At 50.8% G+C, this 20012-nt stretch overlaps 9 protein-coding genes across 9 annotated transcripts; 6 read left to right on the top strand and 3 right to left on the bottom strand.

Annotated features, from left to right (window-relative positions):
* Positions 1-36: 36 nt before the first annotated feature.
* On the top strand, positions 37-894 carry N7457_005128 (ESCRT-I subunit protein VPS28; the record flags this gene model as incomplete). The annotated part of the gene is made up of 3 exons (XM_057176173.1): positions 37-126; positions 182-418; positions 487-894. The coding sequence occupies 3 exons, from the start codon at positions 37-39 to the stop codon at positions 892-894; spliced, it is 735 nt and encodes a 244-aa protein (XP_057030475.1).
* A 363-nt stretch (positions 895-1257) lies between these two features.
* On the top strand, positions 1258-2429 carry N7457_005127 (S-adenosylmethionine-dependent methyltransferase; the record flags this gene model as incomplete). Its single annotated transcript, XM_057176172.1, has 3 exons — positions 1258-1288; positions 1359-1616; positions 1684-2429. The coding sequence occupies 3 exons, from the start codon at positions 1258-1260 to the stop codon at positions 2427-2429; spliced, it is 1035 nt and encodes a 344-aa protein (XP_057030474.1).
* A 705-nt stretch (positions 2430-3134) lies between these two features.
* Positions 3135-3967, top strand: N7457_005126 (uncharacterized protein; the record flags this gene model as incomplete). The annotated part of the gene is made up of 2 exons (XM_057176171.1): positions 3135-3332; positions 3440-3967. The coding sequence occupies 2 exons, from the start codon at positions 3135-3137 to the stop codon at positions 3965-3967; spliced, it is 726 nt and encodes a 241-aa protein (XP_057030473.1).
* Positions 3968-4091: 124 nt separating this feature from the next.
* On the bottom strand, positions 4092-6233 carry rok1 (RNA-dependent ATPase ROK1; the record flags this gene model as incomplete). The annotated part of the gene is made up of 1 exon (XM_057176170.1): positions 4092-6233. The coding sequence occupies one exon, from the start codon at positions 6231-6233 to the stop codon at positions 4092-4094; it is 2142 nt and encodes a 713-aa protein (XP_057030472.1).
* Positions 6234-6715: 482 nt separating this feature from the next.
* N7457_005124 (F1F0 ATP synthase subunit g) lies at positions 6716-7534 on the bottom strand (the record flags this gene model as incomplete). Its single annotated transcript, XM_057176169.1, has 3 exons — positions 6716-6947; positions 7003-7087; positions 7288-7534. 3 exons carry the CDS (start codon positions 7532-7534, stop codon positions 6716-6718), a joined length of 564 nt encoding a protein of 187 aa, XP_057030471.1.
* Positions 7535-9256: 1722 nt separating this feature from the next.
* Positions 9257-10414, top strand: N7457_005123 (NAD(P)-dependent alcohol dehydrogenase; the record flags this gene model as incomplete). Its single annotated transcript, XM_057176168.1, has 1 exon — positions 9257-10414. One exon carries the CDS (start codon positions 9257-9259, stop codon positions 10412-10414), a length of 1158 nt encoding a protein of 385 aa, XP_057030470.1.
* A 745-nt stretch (positions 10415-11159) lies between these two features.
* agdC (putative alpha-glucosidase) lies at positions 11160-14249 on the top strand (the record flags this gene model as incomplete). Its single annotated transcript, XM_057176167.1, has 7 exons — positions 11160-11370; positions 11439-12046; positions 12109-12352; positions 12412-12444; positions 12560-13084; positions 13137-13245; positions 13322-14249. The coding sequence occupies 7 exons, from the start codon at positions 11160-11162 to the stop codon at positions 14247-14249; spliced, it is 2658 nt and encodes an 885-aa protein (XP_057030469.1).
* Positions 14250-15895: 1646 nt separating this feature from the next.
* Positions 15896-17247, top strand: N7457_005121 (glycoside hydrolase family 16 protein; the record flags this gene model as incomplete). Its single annotated transcript, XM_057176166.1, has 2 exons — positions 15896-16267; positions 16336-17247. 2 exons carry the CDS (start codon positions 15896-15898, stop codon positions 17245-17247), a joined length of 1284 nt encoding a protein of 427 aa, XP_057030468.1.
* A 1160-nt stretch (positions 17248-18407) lies between these two features.
* Positions 18408-19835, bottom strand: N7457_005120 (uncharacterized protein; the record flags this gene model as incomplete). Its single annotated transcript, XM_057176165.1, has 1 exon — positions 18408-19835. One exon carries the CDS (start codon positions 19833-19835, stop codon positions 18408-18410), a length of 1428 nt encoding a protein of 475 aa, XP_057030467.1.
* Between the last annotated feature and the right edge of the window lie 177 nt (positions 19836-20012).

Genomic DNA, 20012 nt, shown 5'->3' with positions numbered 1-20012 from the left:
ACTGACGATTATTGTACATAGCGACTATTGCCCACCATGTACTCACAACGCCCACTTTCTTATGCGCCAACCCCCTACAGCTACACACCAAATCCCGCCCGCTCGGCGTCCATCAACCTTGATGAAGTATGATGCTTGTCTCCGCATTAATAGTCAAATCAACTGATGTTACTTATTTTAGGAAGTCAAACTGGCATCTAGCTCGGTCGAACGCGATCTATACGAATCACTAGCAGAAATTTATAGCATAATTGTCACTCTTGATGGACTTGAGAAGGCATACATTAAGGACGTGGTTACTGAGGTGGAATATACCGAGACCTGCATACGGCTTTTGAAGCAGTATAAGTCCAGTCTTGGCGATGAAACAGTATCGCGAGAGTTTGTGGACCTGGAAACCTTCAAGCGGACATGGGGGGTAAGTGTTCCTTTCCACTTTACCCCGCAAATGCCTAGGCATCTCTAACGTCGAGTGAAACAACACAGTTAGAATGCCCACGAGCCACAGAGAGATTGCGCATTGGTCTTCCTGCAACAGTTGAGCAAGCTTCCCACGGTGCACCAACCCCTAGTATAGGCACAGCGGCGACAGGGCCGGTTGGCGGTGCCTCGGGCAGTCTGATTTTGGCGGCAACGGAGAACTTCATCACCTTCCTCGATGCATTGAAACTCAACATGGTATCAAAGGATGCATTACATCCGCTATTGTCGGAGGTGATCCAGTCTGTGAACAAAGTGACAGATAGCGATTTCGAAGACCGCGGCAAGATCATTCAGTGGTTGATCGCATTGAACCAGATGCGAGCCACCGAAGAATTGAGTGAGGATCAAGCGCGTGAGCTTGCATTCGATATCGAACAGGCTTATCAAGGCTTCAAAGCGACATTGAATTGATTCGAGAAATGGCTTTCTTGTGCATCTGCAAGGCGTTCAATTGGAGTAAAGATACCATTTGTTTTCCTACATCATGTTCCCTAAAAGATTATACCCACTCTAGTTGGTCTTGGTTAATCTACGATACTCACCTTTCCCACAAAGCTCCAAGCAAACCAGAATCCTTCTCGGGTTGTATAGAAGATGTTGATGCCTTAGAATTTAGGCAATAGTCGATCCGCGGAACCACAGCGCCAGCCTTTCCTCTTTGGGAATATTTTCTTTTTCTCCGCCACATTTCCTCCGATTCTCCCAGTTATAAGGCGAATCTGTTTTTGCATATCTCTTAGAAACCACTTGGAAGACAGCCTAACATTTATCATCATGATCAGTGCCACAGACGAACCACTCCATGGTTAGTTCATAACCCCTCTGATCCAGTCGGTCCACAAAAGATAACCTCGAATTGGAACTGATAAGCGCAGTGCTTGACCTCCCCCAGCTCTACCAGAAGCCCTCCGGGACAGAGCTCGTGAAAGCCTTGGCTCTTCTAAGTCTGAAGCCTCGCACATTTGGCACGACCGCTGATGTCGTCAAAGGCCCCGCCGTCCAGCCTGCAGGGGTGACTCGGTATCTCACATCTATCATTGCGAGCCCGCTCTCATGGCTCGATACCGACGAACTCCGGGAGGCGATCTGGGATTCAGCCGCCGCACGACTCAGTGAACGGTCTGGTCGAACCGGTAAGCTCTCTTCCATCAATTTCGCATTGTTTTTCCTCAACGCTGATCATGACTCATTTGCCACCAGCGATGCCAGCAATGTCACGAATCTTCAACATTCCCACCTCGTCCGGCGAAGAATACACACTGACTCTTCACGAACCCTCGCTCACGGCCGACAATCTTGGTATGAAGACTTGGGTATCTTCGTACCTTCTCTCACGCCGGCTCCACAACCTCGAATCACCGCCAGCACTCGTTCCCTCGGCATCGACCGGGCCCTCCACATACAACCCCCAGAAACCCCTGCGAGCACTCGAACTAGGTGCCGGAACAGGCTTGGTTGGACTCTCCTTTGCCGCTCTGCATGGCAAGTCTGCCACAATCCACCTCACCGACTTGCCTGAGATCGTCCCGAATCTCGCCCACAACGCTGCCCTGAACGTAGAACTCCTGACCAGGACTGGGGCAACCGTGACCACCGGCCTACTGGACTGGTCGGTCTCGCCATCGCCCCTTCCAACGGCGGAAGAGCGGTTTGATGTGATTCTCGCCGCGGATCCCTTGTACTCGCCCAAACACCCTAAATGGTTGGTGGATACCATCAAGCCTTGGCTTAGCCATGGGCTTGATGCGCGAGTCGTAACGGAGATGCCGCTGCGAGATGCATATCTGCCGCAGGTGAAAGAGTTCCGGCAGCGGATGGGTGAGCTGGGTCTTTCTATCATTGAGGAGGGTGAGGAGATCGGCTATGATGACTGGGAGAGCGCGGACGGAGGCGCGCTGGCCGTCAAGTGCTGGTGGTCGATTTGGGGATGGAGCGAGAAGGTGTGAAGGCAGAATTCCCAGGTCGTATTGGATTGCGACCAAACGAAATGACGAATAATGAACGATACACGATAGATTAGAGGAGGGATTCCTAGATTTTGGTTATTGAGCAATGCATCTAAATCAAAGATCGTTGGATACAGTAGATCGCTATCCCTTTTAAGGCGCGAGCGCATGATAGTTCTCAATGATAGAAACTAATTGGTTTCATTTTTTCCGATCAAATCAATTTGATGGAGCAACATCGTTGGTCGACTGAAAAGAGGAGCAACAGGGCCATCACGTGGCGATGACGTCGGTGTCACCATTTTGATTACTTGCTTCTGTCATATGCTGCCTTCTTCAGGGTCTATAGATCCTGTCTAGGAGAATGACTTGTCTGCCTTTTCTACATAGTTTACAAGAAACAGATATTATACTGTTCTGTTGGGTCAGTCAAATCCCCAATTTTGCCAACACTCCAAGCAAGTTGACCTAACGCGACAACAGACCTGAATTCAAGTCAACACGCCGCATGGATACAAGCCTGAAATTCCTACAGCCCGATATATGAGACCAAATCATATCCAAACAGATTCCATGGCATTGGTTCCGATCTAATAGCATATTTCATCATCCTCTACCGACTACTATTCACTCCTTCGCCCTCGATCCCACGGACCGTTCATTGCAAAAGTCCTTCCAGCACATACCCCACCAAAGACCTACAAAATGATTGGAATGCTAGCTATCACCGCTATTCCGACGGTGACAGGTATATCCCTCGCTTCCAGCGAGCAGCGCAAAGCAAACCAGCGCAAAGAAGATGCCCGCCGCATGGTGAAGTTCAATATCGTAGCAGAATGCGACGGGGACACAGATGACGACCGCGAGTTAAATGGGATGAATGTTGTTGTTAGGAATGAAAAGGTACGGAAACCGAAGTCAGAGTAATCCAAGGATCTAGCATTGAGAAGAAGAACTATCATTCCTCTTCGAGCCCAGATTGCAGATTAGACTGACATTTCCTTCCGTAGGTCTACCTCGCCGACTCAGATCCCTCTAAGCGCAATCCCCCAGCCTTCACGGCCTTGGCTTTCTATATCGAATATCCAGAGCCAGAAGAATTGAAATACCTCAAGCGGGAACGCGGCCTCGGCCTCCCAACCTACGTTCAAGACGACCCACCTCTGCTAAATTGGATCTATGCGGATGTAGAAACGCATGAATTGCGATATGGCAATCGATCGCAGAGCGTAGAGCAGGTGGTCGAGCCGTGGGACTGGTGTAAACAGGAAAGAATCATTTCGCTTGAGGGGAGGAATAAGGCGTTTATTGCGGTTGAGGAAGAGGAGGGTGAATGGGCGCTTTATTTTGATCGTGATGGTGATGAGCTTGCTCGCGTCCTTGAAGAGCAAGATATGTTGGATTGTGCTTTTGTGCCAGTTACGCTAGTGAGGAGAGTTGTGCAAGAGAAACCGCCGCCTCCTGCTCAAGCTGCTCCTCAGGCTCAGAGTCAGGCCCAGAGGCCGACAGCGGATGGGGGAGCGGGACAGAAGTCATGATCGATATAAAGATCTTTTATGTGGATTTAAGCCGTGGGATGACTTGATGTGTTTATGAAATGATCATGATTGATTATGGGAATAACATAGTACCAATAGTATACTGTACAGAAAACTCGAGCATTTAATCATCCAATCCAGCCCAGCTACCAGCATCGCTAGTATTGCCTTCAGCTGCCGCAGCTGCCTTCCTGATGCGGCTGGCTGCAATAGCACCCCTTTTGTTATTTTCCAGGCGGCGCTCGAAGCCACTCTTGGTGCTAATCCTCATACCACGAGCACCCTTGCCGTCCTCTTCCTTATCATTCAGTCTCGGGGTCTGGCGCGCCTTGACACCGTACTTCTTCATGTCTTTCTTGCTGTTTTTGCTCAAATTTGGCAGAGCATCGAGCAGCCATTTCTGGATGGACTTGTCGCCTTCTTTTCCACGCAGCTTCTCGCTGACGTCGATGATGTTGGCAATGCTCTTGACATAGGGAATGTCTTCCTTGGTGTAGTAGGTAACAGCGATACCGCCCTCGCGACCAGCACGACCGGTTCGTCCCACGCGGTGGACGTACACGGCTGCTGAGTTGGGGATATCATAGTTGACGACGCCGTTGATGCCGCGGAAGTCGACACCGCGAGCTAGCAGGTCGGTTGTAACCAGGATCCAGATCTCGCCTTTGCGGAAATCGCGCATGATTTCGGATCGCTGGTCGTCAGAGAGATCGGAGTGGAGAACGGCAATACGTGATGATCCGCCTGCTTCAGCGGGGATATCATATTTGAGTTCGGAGTGCAGGGCCACCGCACGGGGGATGGTCTGTGTGAAAATGAGGAAGGGGGGGCGAAGGCGGATGTCTGATGCTGAGGCTGCAGCGGGGCGAAGAAGTTGGCGAAGTCCAAGCAGCTTACCCTGCTCTGTTGCTGCGTACACAAGTTTGTGCTCAATGTTGGGAATTGCAGAGTCTTTCAACCCCACAACTAGACGAAGCAGTGCATGTGGCTCGCTTGGCTTTTGTCCAAGGTCTTCCAGTCGCTCTTTGATGGTCGACTTAGTGAGGTCCTCGATGTTAGACCCCATAGTGGCTGACCAGAGCCCAACACGCAAGTCAGGGTGTGAGCATGATTTCCAAATGTCAAGCGTCTGTTCCCGGAACAAGGGATCCAGGAGGACATCAGCTTCGTCCAGAACCAAACTGCGCACTAGAGGTAACGTTGCCATAGTAGTTGTGCGGTTCGCAGACAAAGCATTAACCAACATCAGGGGTGTAGTGACAAGAATATCACTTTTAGTGACGGGAATGCTGGCTCGCTCCTTTGCTGGCTTGCTGTTGGCATCTTCGTCTTCCGACCCAGATGACGCTTCACTGTCCTCATCAAGGACATTGGCTTCACCATCATCTCCAACGCGCATACCCTTTCTCATCAAAGTGATCTTAACACCAGTTCCAGCCACTAACTTGCGGCCTTCATTGACGATCTGGCTTGCAAGCTCCTTGGTAGGGGCTACAACGACAGATAAGATGCCGTGCTCGTCTGGCTTTGAGTGGTGGTGTCGAACAATTTTGTTGATCACGGGAATCAAGAAAGACAGAGTCTTGCCACTGCCGGTGGGAGCAACAACCAAGAGATCTGGCTCAGAAGTCTCTTCAAGGAGCAAGGGAAGTGTTCCAAGTTGAACCTCTGTAGGTACTGTAAAGCCTTGATCCGCAACGTTCTCTGCAAGTCGCGAGGAGATCTTGTATTTAGACCGAAGCTCCTTGAAGTTGAGCAGAGGCTGCGGGAACAAGCGTCTGGCACGCTTTTGCTCTTTCTTACTAAGAACAGGCGCCTCTGCTGTCTTTGACTTCTTCTTTTTAGATTCCTTGGTAGTGGTAGATTGTGCCTGGATCTCTTCCAGGTCGCGCATATCTGTGACCTTGATCATATGTGAGTTCAAGATTGTGCGACGCTGCACTTCGTCCATGGAATCATCATCTGATTCAGCATCTGCAGGGGCTTCCTCATCGTCGCCTTCGGTCACAACCGCGGTTTCCGCCGCACTTGCTGCAGAGCGCTTGTTGGAACTGAAAAAGTCGAGATCAGGGACATCTTCTTCATCCTGTTGGGCGGCAACGGCTCTCTTTCTTTTTTTGCCATGCTTGGCAGACTCGAGCTGGTCGGTCTCCGCAGTCCGGAAAAGCTGCGGATTGGCTGCCTTCCCAGTTGACGGCAGACGAGAGTCTGAAGCCGAGGCGGGCTTTAATTTAGACGACCGGGTCAACAATCTGAAGGCATCCATTCTTTTTGGGGTTGAGTCGAAAACGTCGTTGATATTTCGCAAAGAAAAAAAAAGTGGTCCGCCGACTTTGCTCCCGGGCCAATCAGCGTTGTGCACGCCATGATCTCCAGAAACATAACAAGATACCTATTTGCAAGGGCTGGATTGTTCGTGCATAAGAGAGATAGAGTATGAAATTGGACTTAGAATCGAAGCCTAGAAAGCCAGAACATTACTACAAAGAAGTCTAGGGGGAAAAAATAGAATAGGTAGGTGGGATCTAGCATCCTGGAACACTATGGTTTGTACGGAGTACTATTGCCAAGTCGTCATCAACACCAATGGCTTTTACGCTTTCATGGAACAAACAACACGGGTAATGAATTGCAAAAACAAGGTCTATCTCAGACAACAGTTTAAATTCCATCGTCTATCATACACAGCGCGCAGGAAGATTAACATAGGGAAAAAGGAAAGGACGATTCTCTTCTATCCACATCCATTTAGTGCGCGTGGGCAACCTCGCCACGGTAACCAACAATGTTCATGCGACCGATCATCTCACCAACGGTGAAGAAGCCAATGACCTCAGCAGCGGTGACACCGGCAAGGGCAAGCTGCTTGGGGCTGGCGTTGCGGATACGGGCAAGGATGGTTGAGGGCGAGGGGAGGGTCTTGAGAGCGGCAGGGTTGGTGATGAAGGGCTGGAAGTAGGACTGGAAGGTAGCCAGGTTGCTGTGAAGGATTTGTTAGATTGGGGCGAAAGCATCGAATACGAAGTCGGACTTACGGAGGAGCCATGTTCTGGCCACGGAACACCAGTCTGCCGAGCTCAATGCCGACCTTGGAGTAGTAGACGGTAGGGGGGATCATAGCTAGATTGATTGTTGGTTAGCTGGGCACGTGGTACAAATGAAATCCGCGTATTGAAGTCAACAAGGAGGTTGGAATTGAGTGGCCGCAACTCCGACGGGGCCAATAGGTCAATCGTTGACTTTCGCCCTCAATTGGTACCCCATATCCAACACTCCGTGCCGATCATTCAAATGGGAGAAAAATCAAGGGTGTCCCTTACAATCGACGAAAGAGATGACCTTGCCGGCGGGACCACCAATCTTGCGCAGAGCACCAGCGGCGTTCGAGAGAGCAGGACCAGCGGAGGCAGAGACCTTGGACAGACCCTCAGAAGCCTTGGAGGCAGCAGAGGCAGCAGTCTCACTGGCCTTGGAGGCAGCCTCCGAGGTGGACGAGGCGTGTCTGACGGCAGTTCTCCGGGTCAGGAACTGCGATTGCCGCAGGACGGCACGGGTGGCGGCGGGCATTTTTAATACTGCGGAGGAAAGGAGTGAGAAAGAAGAAGTAAGCGAAAGACACCCGAAGCAGTCGCTGATAGAAAACAGTATGATCTAATGATCTGGAGTCTCGCGCAACGGCAGAAACGGATGAAGATTTGACTCGGGAACGTTAGGAATTGTGCCGGTCACGTGAGGCACTTTTCACACCAGCTACAGTGAACATTATCATGGGGTTCCATAGAGAGGTTAGAGGTTTAGAGCGAATTCGTTTTTTCAGGTCAGATAAATAGAGATGTTTTTCCTCAAAAGTATAGATTTGGAAAGTGGCCGGGAACTTTGGTGCCTCTCTGCCCAGATGCTAGAGCATTGTACGTGCGTCCATCCCCATTCACCAGAGTGGTAGCTGGAACAATACCCCGGATAGAAGAATTGGGGATCTTTTTTCTGTCTGAGTATAAGATAGGAATGAGGAGGGTATATCTTGTTCATAGTAAGGGTTGGGTTTTAAACTAAAAGAAAACCAGTTGCTTCGAAGGTTTATGTATGAGATATATAAACATCGTTCCGGTCCGCCATTACCTCCAAAAATTGGGCCAGATTTTCGAGTTTCCCAAGCCCAAACTCGGAAGAACAAGAAAAGAGGTGCTTCACCAAGAGATCCAATACGATGATAGGAACACGTGGCTGGCAATCTACGCAAGGAAGTACATGCCGAAGAGATTACGGACGATATTGAACCCGGCAAAGAAGCTACCCAGGATTATTTGCTTGAGTGCTTTTTTTTATTATTATATATAGCTTAATGTGCCAGTTCTCAACGCTGATAACTGAGTCTCTGCTAGCTTTTATATGGAATAGTATAATCAACGATACGATACCAATACCAACATTTGTCTCTTTATGTTATATCCATGTGATGTAAATCTGTGGGTAACAAACACAGCCATGGCACTTCTAAAGAACCGTTGCTACCAGTCTCATGCACAGGTCATGATCGTGCAGGACTTGGCCAGACGACTGGACCATTCTCGTCTCACACCCATCCACGATCGTCAGATGACAAGATAAGTTACACAGTTCTCCCTTATACTGAAAAAAGGGTAGAACAACTACTATGTAGAGAGTGGATTTGGATGAGGTTGCTCAATCCTGGGAGGCTTCAAAGAAGAGCAAAAGAAGGGGTATAGGATCCCTACATATCTTCGTAGGGCAACGTTGGAACTTATATAGATCCTCAACATGGGAGAGCAGTTCTCCGTCAAAAGAAAGCCGGGGTTTGCACTGTTTGGCTCGGAAAAAGGCATTTCCTCCACTTGAAATCCACCTCCACCGGAGAATTGCCTTTCACGATGATCTTGCCAGAGAAGAGGTTCTCTCTGATAGTTGCAATGATGCTTTTGGTTTTCCATACCTTAAGAGCAGGACATGAGGCATCTGGAAATCGAAGAATACAGCTTCAGAAAATTAACCGATAGCCGACTCTATGACTCGGCCCGAGACTGAGAGCGGGCAAGGGTTTCCTGATTGAGCCGGAGAGAGCAAATGACCCCCGCGCGGTTAAATCGAATGCCCCTCCGCTCCACTTTTTGTTACTCTCTGTACATATCACCGTGGGGTTGGATGGACAGCTGGTCGCATATATGAGATCACCTGGACACCGGGTATTCGGAGGTATTAAAGTAGCTATTCCCGCCTTGCATTCATGCATAGATTCCCTATCTATTTGCTCCCCTCCCTGACTATACAATAATGGCATCTGCAACTGTTACCAAGACCAATATCGGTGTGTACACCAACCCCAAACATGACCTCTGGATTGCCGAGTCCACCCCAACCGCAGAGGACATCAATGCTGGTAAGGGCCTGAAGCCCGGCGAGGTCACAGTTGAGGTGCGCAGCACAGGTATTTGCGGCTCCGATGTCCACTTCTGGCACGCTGGTTGCATTGGTCCTATGATTGTCACGGGCGACCACATCCTCGGCCATGAATCGGCCGGCCAGATTCTTGCGGTAGCTCCTGATGTCACTCACCTCAAGGTCGGCGACCGCGTCGCCGTTGAGCCCAACGTTATCTGTAACGCCTGCGAGCCCTGCCTGACCGGCCGCTACAACGGGTGCGAGAGTGTCGCTTTCCTGTCCACCCCGCCCGTCGATGGCCTGCTCCGGCGGTACGTCAACCACCCTGCCATCTGGTGCCACAAGATCGACAATATGAGCTATGAGGCTGGTGCTATGTTGGAGCCTCTCAGTGTGAGCTTGGCAGCTATTGAGCGCAGTGGTCTGCGTCTCGGTGACCCGCTCCTCATCACCGGTGCCGGTCCTATCGGTCTGATTAGTTTGCTCAGCGCACGTGCTGCTGGTGCCTGCCCCATTGTTATCACCGACATTGACGAGGGTCGTCTGGCCTTCGCGAAGAGCCTGGCCCCTGAAGTACGCACGTATAAGGTGGAGATTGGCAAGTCAGCCGAGGAGTGTGCTGAAGGTATCATCAATGCTTTCAATGATGGCAAGGGCTCTGGCCCTGATGCTCTACGCCCCAAGCTGGCCCTGGAGTGCACCGGTGTTGAGAGCAGTGTCAACTCTGCTATCTGGAGTGTCAAGTTCGGTGGCAAGGTCTTTGTCATCGGTGTCGGCAAGAACGAGATGACCATTCCCTTCATGCGTCTCAGCACCCAGGAGATCGACCTGCAGTACCAGTACCGCTACTGCAACACTTGGCCCCGGGCCATTCGTCTCGTCCAGAACGGTGTAATTGACCTGAGCAAGCTGGTTACACACCGTTACGCCCTTGAGGATGCCCTCAAGGCCTTTGAGACCGCCTCTGACCCCAAGACTGGTGCCATCAAGGTACAGATCATGAGCTCGGAGGAGGATGTCAAGGCCGCCACTGCTGGACAGAAGGTTTGAGCGAAAGAACGAAAAAGACGAACGGCGGTAATTGAGAACATCAGAGGGTTTCTGGTCAGGATCACATGGGCCCAATGGCGTTGACGATTTTCTTTTTTTTATCCATGACGAATGATGTCTAGAGAAAGCCCTTGGGCTGAATAGAAAGCCTATTCGATGGCTGTTTCATCAATAAGATTACCAATTTAACTAAAATATAGGCCTTCAAGGAATCGGGTGATGTACAGCCGGGAGACCCTGTCCGACAAGGACCTGATGTGGAACCCTCTATCTCTCACAACGTCATTGCTTTAGGCTTAAACCCGGGCAAACTCCGGGGAATTAACAGTCCCCATACCCAATGCAGTAAAAGCTAGGTGGTCCTAGTATGAATCTGGAGCCACGCCGTACGACGTTGATTTCCGTCGATGTATATTCGATGTACGGAGTACAACGTGGGAAGTTCGCGATGTCCGATCACAGCCAAGAGGGAGAAACCGATAATTGCCCGTTTCTCCGCACATCGCCGGTGCAGTGGAAGCATGATCAATGCAAGGTTATGCAATACTACTCATCATGCAACAATTGCTCCCTGCCTGTAGGGATCTCCTTGGTCTATGCGACATCACAATCCCCGCACCTCCTTCCCCTCAATTGGGATCTGGACCGGTGCATCCTGCTTTAAAAGGGTGCACTGGTTCCCTTGTAAATCCACCCAGAGCTCTAGTGTATCCTGTTGTACTTCAACGTTTGCCTGATTTCCATCATGAGAGGCACGTTGTTCCTCCTGGCTCCCCTTGTGGCTGCTGCTGTCGTGAAACCGACATCGCCACTCGAGGGTTGTCCCGGCTACACGGCTTCTAACGTGAAGCAGTTGGGTCAGACCTTGACTGCGGACCTTGAACTTGCTGGAGATGCCTGTAACACCTATGGCACGGATCTACCGAATTTGAAGCTTCTCGTAGAGACCCAAACTGGTATGCTGCAAGACCCTCATACATCCTCCCGAAGTATAGATGTATGCTTACATGCACCTATTTACTAGATAACCGCCTCCATGTGATGATCTACGATGCCAAGGAGGAGGTCTACCAAGTCCCAGAATATGTCCTGCCGAGACCTGAAAGCGGAAGAGCTCACCATAAGAAGTCTGCCCTCAGCTTTGACTTCGAGGAGAATCCCTTCTCATTCCGGGTCCTACGTGGGGAAGAAGTACTCTTCGACACCTCTGACACCAATATCGTCTTCCAGTCCCAGTACTTGAATTTGCGCACTTGGCTCCCCAATGAACCAAATCTATATGGTTTGGGCGAACACACTGACTCGCTCCGTCTGCCCACGGAGAAATATACGCGCACGATTTGGAACCGCGATGCTTATGCCGTTCCCGAGAAGTCGAATCTCTATGGTGATCACCCTCTTTACATTGACCACCGTGGAGAGAAGGGCACGCATGGCGTCTTCTTCTTGAATTCAAATGGCATGGACATCAAGATTGATAAGACCGAGGATGGCAAGCAGTACCTCGAATATAACACTCTCGGAGGTGTTTTGGACTTTTACTTCATGGCTGGTCCGACGCCCAAGGAAGTTAGCGAGCAGTATTCTGAAGTTGTTGGTCTGCCTGTGATGCAGAGCTACTGGAGTTTTGGGGTACATTTCGTCCAGTTCAAAATCAAAACCTTGGCGTTGCATTGTGACTGACATTCTTATAGTACCACAACTGCCGATATGGTTACCAGGATGTCTTTGACGTCGCTGAAGTGGTCTACAACTACAGCCGTGCCGGCATCCCTCTCGAGACTATGTGGACTGACATTGACTACATGGATGCCCGAAAGGTTTTCACTCTCGACGATGAGCGATTCCCTCTCCAAAAAATGCGAGGGTTGGTTTCCTATCTTCACAAGCATCACCAGAAATACATTGTGATGGTTGACCCGGCCGTCAGTCACTCAGGTAAGTTCGATGACCATACGCTCTTGCAGTTCCGTTTTAACAGTATGTCCTATTCCCAGACAACGGTGCTTTCAACCGAGGTTCCGACCAAGGTGTGTTCCTGTATCGTGATAATGAACAGAACGAGCTCTATGAAGGCAAGACTCCCAGAGGAAGCTTAGTACCTGCATATGTACTGTGACTAACACGCTATTCTGGCATCTGCAGGCGCCGTCTGGCCCGGTGTAACCGTCTTCCCAGACTGGTTCAATCCGGATACACAAAGTTACTGGAACTCAGAATTCAGGCGGTTCTTCAGCGCAAGAGACGGCGTCGACATCGATGGTCTCTGGATCGACATGAACGAAGCTGCCAATTTCTGCCCATACCCTTGCGCGAACCCAGCAGAGTACGCTGAGCAGAATGATCTGCCCCCGGCGCCTCCACCAGTCCGATCACCTCCCCGCAAAATCCCCGGTTTCCCAGCTGACTTCCAGCCTGGATCCTCATCCGGCAAACCTTCACACCGGATCAAGAGAGGCGATGCTACGATCGAGGAACGTAGTGTCAACGGGAAACCGAAACACGGAAGAAAGGGAAAGAAGATCGGCTTGCCTGGCCGAGACCTGATCAACCCGCCTTATCAGATTGCAAATGAGGCTGGTTCAATTAGCAATAAGACCATTGACACTGACCTCATCCATGCCGGCGAAGGCTATGCCGAGTATGACACACATAATCTTTATGGCACCAGTAAGTTCTTTGCCTTGATTGCTTATTTTGACCTCTCTAACCCTGACGTTAGTGATGAGCTCGGCTTCCCGCGAGGCAATGTTGAAGCGCCGACCTCATGTGCGGCCGTTGGTCATCACGCGCAGCACCTTTGCCGGAGCAGGCACCCAAGTCGGCCACTGGTAAGATAACCCAAAGATCCAATGCTAGTAGACTGCCTGATACTCCGTACACGAATACTGATGCATTCCACCCTAGGCTCGGCGACAATGTCAGCGACTGGGAGAAGTACCGCATCTCAATTGCGCAGATGCTCGCCTTCGCTTCATTCTTCCAAGTCCCCATGGTCGGCAGCGACGTCTGCGGTTTCGCCGGAAACACGACCGAAGAGCTGTGCGCGCGTTGGGCAATGCTCGGGGGCTTCTACCCATTCTACCGCAACCACAACGAGTTCAGCGCCATTCCACAGGAATTCTATCGCTGGCCGACCGTGACAGAAGCCGCGAAGAAGATCATCGATATCCGTTATCGTCTTCTTGATTACCTTTATACTTCCTTCCATCACCAGACTGTGACCGGTAGCCCCTTCCTCCAGCCGCTGTTCTACGTCTATCCGGAGGATAGCCAGACCTTTGGCAATGAGCTGCAGTTCTTCTATGGTGATTCGATTCTTGTCTCGCCCGTCTCGGAAGAGGGCGCTACCTCGGTCGATGCGTATTTCCCCAAGGATCTCTTCTACGATTGGTTCACCGGTGCTGTTGTGCAGGGCGAGGGAGCCGTGAAGACGATCAGCGATCTTGCGGTCACGGATATCCCGATTCATATCCGTGGCGGCAGTATCCTCCCGCTCCGGACGGAGAGTGCGATGACGACAAAGGAGCTGCGGAAACGCGGCTTTGAGATTCTCATCGCGCCGGGAGCGGATGGATCTGCTGAGGGCGAGCTCTATCTCGATGATGGCGAATCGATTCGGCCGGACAGTGCAGCGCAGATTCAGTTTGAGTTCCGGAACGGCAAGCTTAAGATCCTGGGCCGGTTTGGCTATCGTCCGAATGTGGTGATTGAGGCTGTTACGCTGCTTGGGCAGAAGAATCAACCTCGGGATGGTGACTATAATGCTCAGAGACAGAGCATTACGAAGAAGGTCCAGATTCAACTGACTGGACCTACCGAGGTGACTCTGTGAGGTGACTCTGTGAGGTGACTCTGTGTATCTTATGTTTTAGGGATTGGTTGAATTAGGGTCGGAAGGCTGGTGAGGTTTAACTTGATGGCTGAGGTTTGTCTGGGGCCACGTCCATGTGAATATTTCCCCTCTTTCACTTCCTCTACTCCGTACTCCGTACGGAGTACAATTTAATTTAATCTCCTTATGCGAGCCTTTTCGGGGTAAAGTCGACAGCGGTGATTGGATCATTCAGTAGCGCTTGTTCCTGCATCTGAGCCCCACCGAGAACGGAGTATGTACGGAGTAGTCAAGATTGAAATGATATGTATCAAAGCACAAAGAGCATTCTTTGAAGCAGAGGTGCCCTATAGAAACAATATAATCATCCCTTGCATGGCACTCTCGCATGGATGTGAGGGATCTGGGAAAGAAAGACAACCTGCCGCGATTTGTGACATCGGGTTTTAGACAGAGTCTTAGAGAGACAAGAATAACTCGGATGTTCCGAGTTCATCGGCTAGTACTCCGTACTCCGTACTCCATACTCCGTATTCTATAACAGACAGGCATTAGCGCCCTTTAGAGCAAATCAAAGTCTCCGGAAGGTAACGGTCTCACTAGTCCAGGCACAGGCTCCTGAGTCATCTGATAGGAGCCCCGTGGATCGGACTTCGTATCAAACGGTTATTATTAGTCTTATTGGTCTTGTGAGTCTTATTGCAGAGGCTGACTTGGGGTTGAGAGGCAATTTTATGCGCGTGGGAGGAGCAAGGACATATCCGGATCTATGGAGGCCTTGTACTCCAGACTACGGCGGCCGCAGTAGCACTGTGCTCAAGTGGGTAAATATTAATTTAACCTGTTCAGAGTCAGGTAATAATGGTTGCAGTACGGAGTCCTCCGTAAGACATCCGAAACTCGAAAGACCAGTTCCTTGGCGGTCGCTTAACAAGGCCACCTATTTCGGCTCGGCTTTGGAGTCTAGTGAGCATGGCGTACGATAGCACCTGGAATACGGTGTCAGCCATACATGCATATCGCCATTGTTATGGAGTCCACGATGTGATCACGATTACCCTGTAAGAGATGTAACAGATGTAATAGATGTAACTGATCGGCCGGATCTGCCGATCAGCCCTGTGTGCGTGGTGAACGAGGGAGCCGGTCACGATGTCGCTGCATACGCCATACATGGACGGTGCATTTCGTATCTGCATATGGATGCTCAGATATATGTCCAGCCTCACAGTCTCATATCAGGTAAGCTTTAGGTTCATATCGTTCTCCATGAGGCCAAAGAGCCCAAAGAGGAGAGTCAAAGGTCCACTTGCCCAGTCGTACCCTGTTGTCTCAGCTCCCTGTCCTCCAATCAGCTGCGTTCTTCTTTGCATATCGGTCCCCGCCTCCTGATTTTTTTTTTAGTAGCGTGGCAGTGTATAGTGTCTTACCAGATACTCCGTACTCTGTACTCTGTACTTAGTACGGAGGACGGAGGATGGAGTACGGGGTATCTGGTTCTGTATGGACCGTAGCCTAGTGGAAGAGTAGATAAAGTGCAGCCTCCCACCTTCCCTGAGTTCTCTCTTTCTTCATATTTAATTCCTCTCTCGGTGTCGGTGCTTCTTTCGTTTACTCACATTCGTTTGACGCGTATCGTATCTACCATGCCGTCTTTCATGAAGCTCGCCGCTGCGGCGCTCGCCATGGCTGCCCCTCTGGTCTCTGCTCAGACTTACTCCGATTGCAACCCCATGGAGAAGACTTGCCCGGCGAACCCAGGTTCTACCGAGTCCAACCTGCATTTTGACTTCACTAAGCCCAGTGCTCTCGACCACTTTAAGATCACGGGCGGCAAAGTTCCCACCGGCGCTGATGGTGCCGTGTTTACTATCGAAAAGGAGGGTGATGCCCCTACCCTGACAAGCAACTTCTATCTCTTCTACGGCGAAGTCTCCATCGAGATGAAGACTTCCCATGGTCAAGGCATTGTCAGCTCCGCATTCTTGCAATCGGATGACAAGGATGAGATTGATTGGGTATGTAATTTGCAAAATCAAACCTATGGCTCCGAATGATTATAGAATAATGGCTAACTGAAATGCAGGAAGCGTTGGGTACTAGGACCGACAGCATTGAAACCAATTACTTCGGAAAGGGTGATACCACTACTTGGGACCGCGAGAGCTGGGAAGCTGTGGCAACCCCTCATGATGTCTACCACACCTACACCATCAAATGGAGCAAGGAAGCCATTGTTTGGATGATTGATGGTCAGCCTCTTCGTACTGTCACCTATGGCCAGGCCCAGGGTGGCGCTCGCTACCCCCAGACTCCTATGAACGTTCGTCTGGGTATCTGGGCTGGTGGTGCTCCCACCAACCCCCAGGGTACCATTGACTGGGCTGGTGGCCCAACCGATTACTCCAAGGGCCCCTACTCCATGTACATCAAGAGTGTCAACATCGTGAACTACAACCCCGCTGATTCCTACACTTGGACCGACAAGTCTGGCTCCTCCGACAGCATCAAGTTCACCGGATCTGACGCCGTCAAGACCCGCAGCACCACCATCGACGCTACCACCAGCTCCGAGGATGCCTTGTCCACCACCTCTGAGTCTCCTTCCACCACCACCGAGTCTCCTTCTACCACCGAGAGCTCTTCCTCTGCCGCCACCACTCTGGCTACTCGAACCTCCACCTCTTCGGCTGCTGAGTCTACCGTCGTGTCCAGCTCCACCTCCACCTCCAGTGCTGCCGACACTTCCAGCTCTGCTGCTTCCCCCAGCGGCTCTAGCCGCCCCAGCAGCCCCAGCAGCCCCAGCACCTCTGGGTCGGATTCTGGCTCCAGCTCCAGCTCCACCTCCAGCCCCAGCTCCCCTAGCTCATCCTCCAGTGCCAGCTCCAGCGCTAGCGCTAGCGCGAGCCCTGTCTTCAACGCAGGTGCATCTATCGGTGCTACCTACCTGGGACCTGTGTCCCTTCTGGGTCTGTTGACCGCCATGCTCCAGCTGTAAATGTCCTTTTGAGCGCTTTGGCTTTTTGACGCATCATTAATGGAAACGCGCCTCGAATCGAGGATACTGGCTGGACCGGATATGGTAATGGTTTGATGGATGCAACGTTTGAACTCTTTTTCCTTTTCTGATGTACCCTTTTTCTCTTGGTCCTTTCGGCCCAAAGTGCCTGCAACCTATTTTTGGGCTGCCTAGAATGTGCTTCCGGGCAGTCTGGTAGCATGGGCACTCTCTGGGCGGACATCATGTATCTATCAGCCCCATGCCTCTACTATTGAGCAAATATGGAATAATAATCAATTGACTTTTCAACTACGGAGTATCTTGCATGGAATTGACTATCCTATATCTTCACCGCTTATTGTCTCTAGCTGTTGCAGTCTATACTTCCTACATGCATTCTATACCCCAAACTTTACTTTATATGTGGATATTCGGATGGCGTTGATATCAATCATATGCATTGTACCTCGATAGCCTTCGGGCTATAATGTCCATGTGCATCTCCCACTATGTACGAAGTACGGAGGAGCATTGGGCAAACTCTCATGCCGCCCTTAGGACCGAGAAGACCCATTTAGGCACAGCTGGGCATAACCTTCGAAAGTAATATCAGAAATTTTACTCCGTACCCCGAACGGAAAAAAACTTGATTTGGTAGTTTTGATTGATGTCAGTCTGAATTGCCTGTGGATGCTTTTCGATTCGGCAATTAGATCTGTTTAGTTGGATTGGCTGATCAGGGCACTTGGTATAGACGAACCGTGGATATGAAGCCCTAGAGAAGGTGTGGATATGCACTGGGCATGTACGCCAAGACGCAGGAAAACACCGACATGCCTGGGTATTGATTTTATGTGGAAAGCAACGTCAATAATTGAAGTAATGATCATGGTAACGATACTGTAAGTCGTGGCTCGTGATTGTGCATTCAACTCGTCTCATGTGCGCAATTGAAACGCCCAAAAACCTTGCCAAAAAATCAAAAAAATCCCCGAAAAATAGAACAAAAAAAACTGGAAAAAAAACAGACTGTAACTATGGTAACACCTCTGAAAGATTGGAACATCGTAATTTCAATCTTCATGAACGTGAACGGACCCTGATCAAACTCCGAGCGTTCAGCCCCGTTGATATGGGACCTTCCCCCCACTCTTTATTCACCAAGTGGACCCGGCTCCAGTCGCACGGCGCACATCCCTTAGTTGTCGTGATAGACGTAATACCGAGTCAGCAACGGGACGGTGGTGCGTGGCCGCCACCCGGAGCAGGGCAAAAGTGGCCGCGGGTCGGGTCTTGGGTTCTGTGGATGTACTGGAGGCCGCGACAGACGATGACGACTCCGTCACAGCAGCGATATTGGCATCGGCATCTCCTGACGATCGCGCCCGGAATAAATATGCCCCGAACGACCCGAGCGGGAGCGAGTCAAGCATCGAGTGCAACCGGTCGCTACTATCGTCAGAGCTAGACGATCCGTACTTATAGAATGTTGGGCTCCGCCGTTCTTCCCGTGCTATGATCCCGTCAACTGCTTCGAGGTGATCGTCCAAAGTTATGAATCGCGTGTTGAGCGAGTCCGCTTTGCTGCGGATTTGCGTACGCAGTCGCTCGAGGTATTCTGACCGCCGTCGCATTTGGTTGGCGAGTCGGGCGTCAAGAGCTACACTACCGCCGGTTTCTGGAGTTGGTGGGGAGGCTAACAGGCTGTCAATTGCGGAGCGTAGGTCCGCTCGCAGAGAGTCGAATTGCCATACTGCTGTTTGCACGGCTTGGTTGCCGCCGGTGAATTCAAGGTCCAGCGCATTTCGGGCGTCTGGGAAGGTTGACTTCAGTTGGGATTCTAGGTCGGCGAGCATGCTTTCGCTTTGTTTTAGGATTGCGGACAGAGGTGTGAGAGTTTCGAGAGCCGTGTCGAATATGGACTCTAGTTCCCGCTGAGAGGTTGCAAGGGTTTCGTCTGCGGAGGGAGGCGATTGGAAGGCGCCGCGAGATGGGTATATTGTGGGGAGGGTGACGCAGCTGTTAGGGTAAAGAATCTTGATGCTTGGGAGCCGGCAGAGGTCTTTGGCTTGATAGACTACTTCTGGGAGTACCAACAGGTGCAAGATAATAGCGATCAAGACTGCGTTGATTGCTTTGCGGAAGATGGTTGTATATCCATGAAATCTGGATTCGAATTTTGCAACGGCCTTTTCTGTAGAACCAGCATCTCCATCACTAGCTTCGACGGTTCGATCCTGCTGTTGTAGCTTTGCGCCACCCGAGGAGACTTTGCGTCGCTTTTTCATGCCTTCTGAACCTGGTTTCTTCGGGGTGCGCACATATTCGACCCATGACCCTTCGGGACTAGGCGTTTCGTAGATAGAGGGCATGATAAGCTCCGGGCCTGATATAGTCCATGACGAGGACGTTGAGGATACCGGTGACTCTGATACCGGATCAACTGGCTCTGTGATAACTTTGCTGTGGTGGAAATCCTTTGTTTCTTTGGAGTCTGTGTCATTTTCCTTGAGAGAAGCAGTCGATGCCATCACCCAGGATTCGCCAAGCGGGCGATCCAAAATACGAGGTTGTTCTGTAGACATGACGTGAACATATCACCAAGGCATTATGAGGTTTATGGACTAGTAGATATATCAGTTAGAAAAAATCACTTAAGAATGTTGCACGTTCTCTTGTACGCTGTGAATGCGACTGGCGCAAGCGCCAGAGCATTGCGCAAAGCGGTGGGGAAAGAAAGATCGGAGAAACCGCGGCGGCCG

Source organism: Penicillium paradoxum, assembly GCF_028828445.1.
Source record: "Penicillium paradoxum strain IBT 22861 chromosome Unknown utg000005l_segment0_segment0, whole genome shotgun sequence".
Classification (NCBI taxonomy): domain Eukaryota; kingdom Fungi; phylum Ascomycota; class Eurotiomycetes; order Eurotiales; family Aspergillaceae; genus Penicillium; species Penicillium paradoxum.
This window is presented reverse-complemented; position numbering and strand designations above follow the sequence as displayed.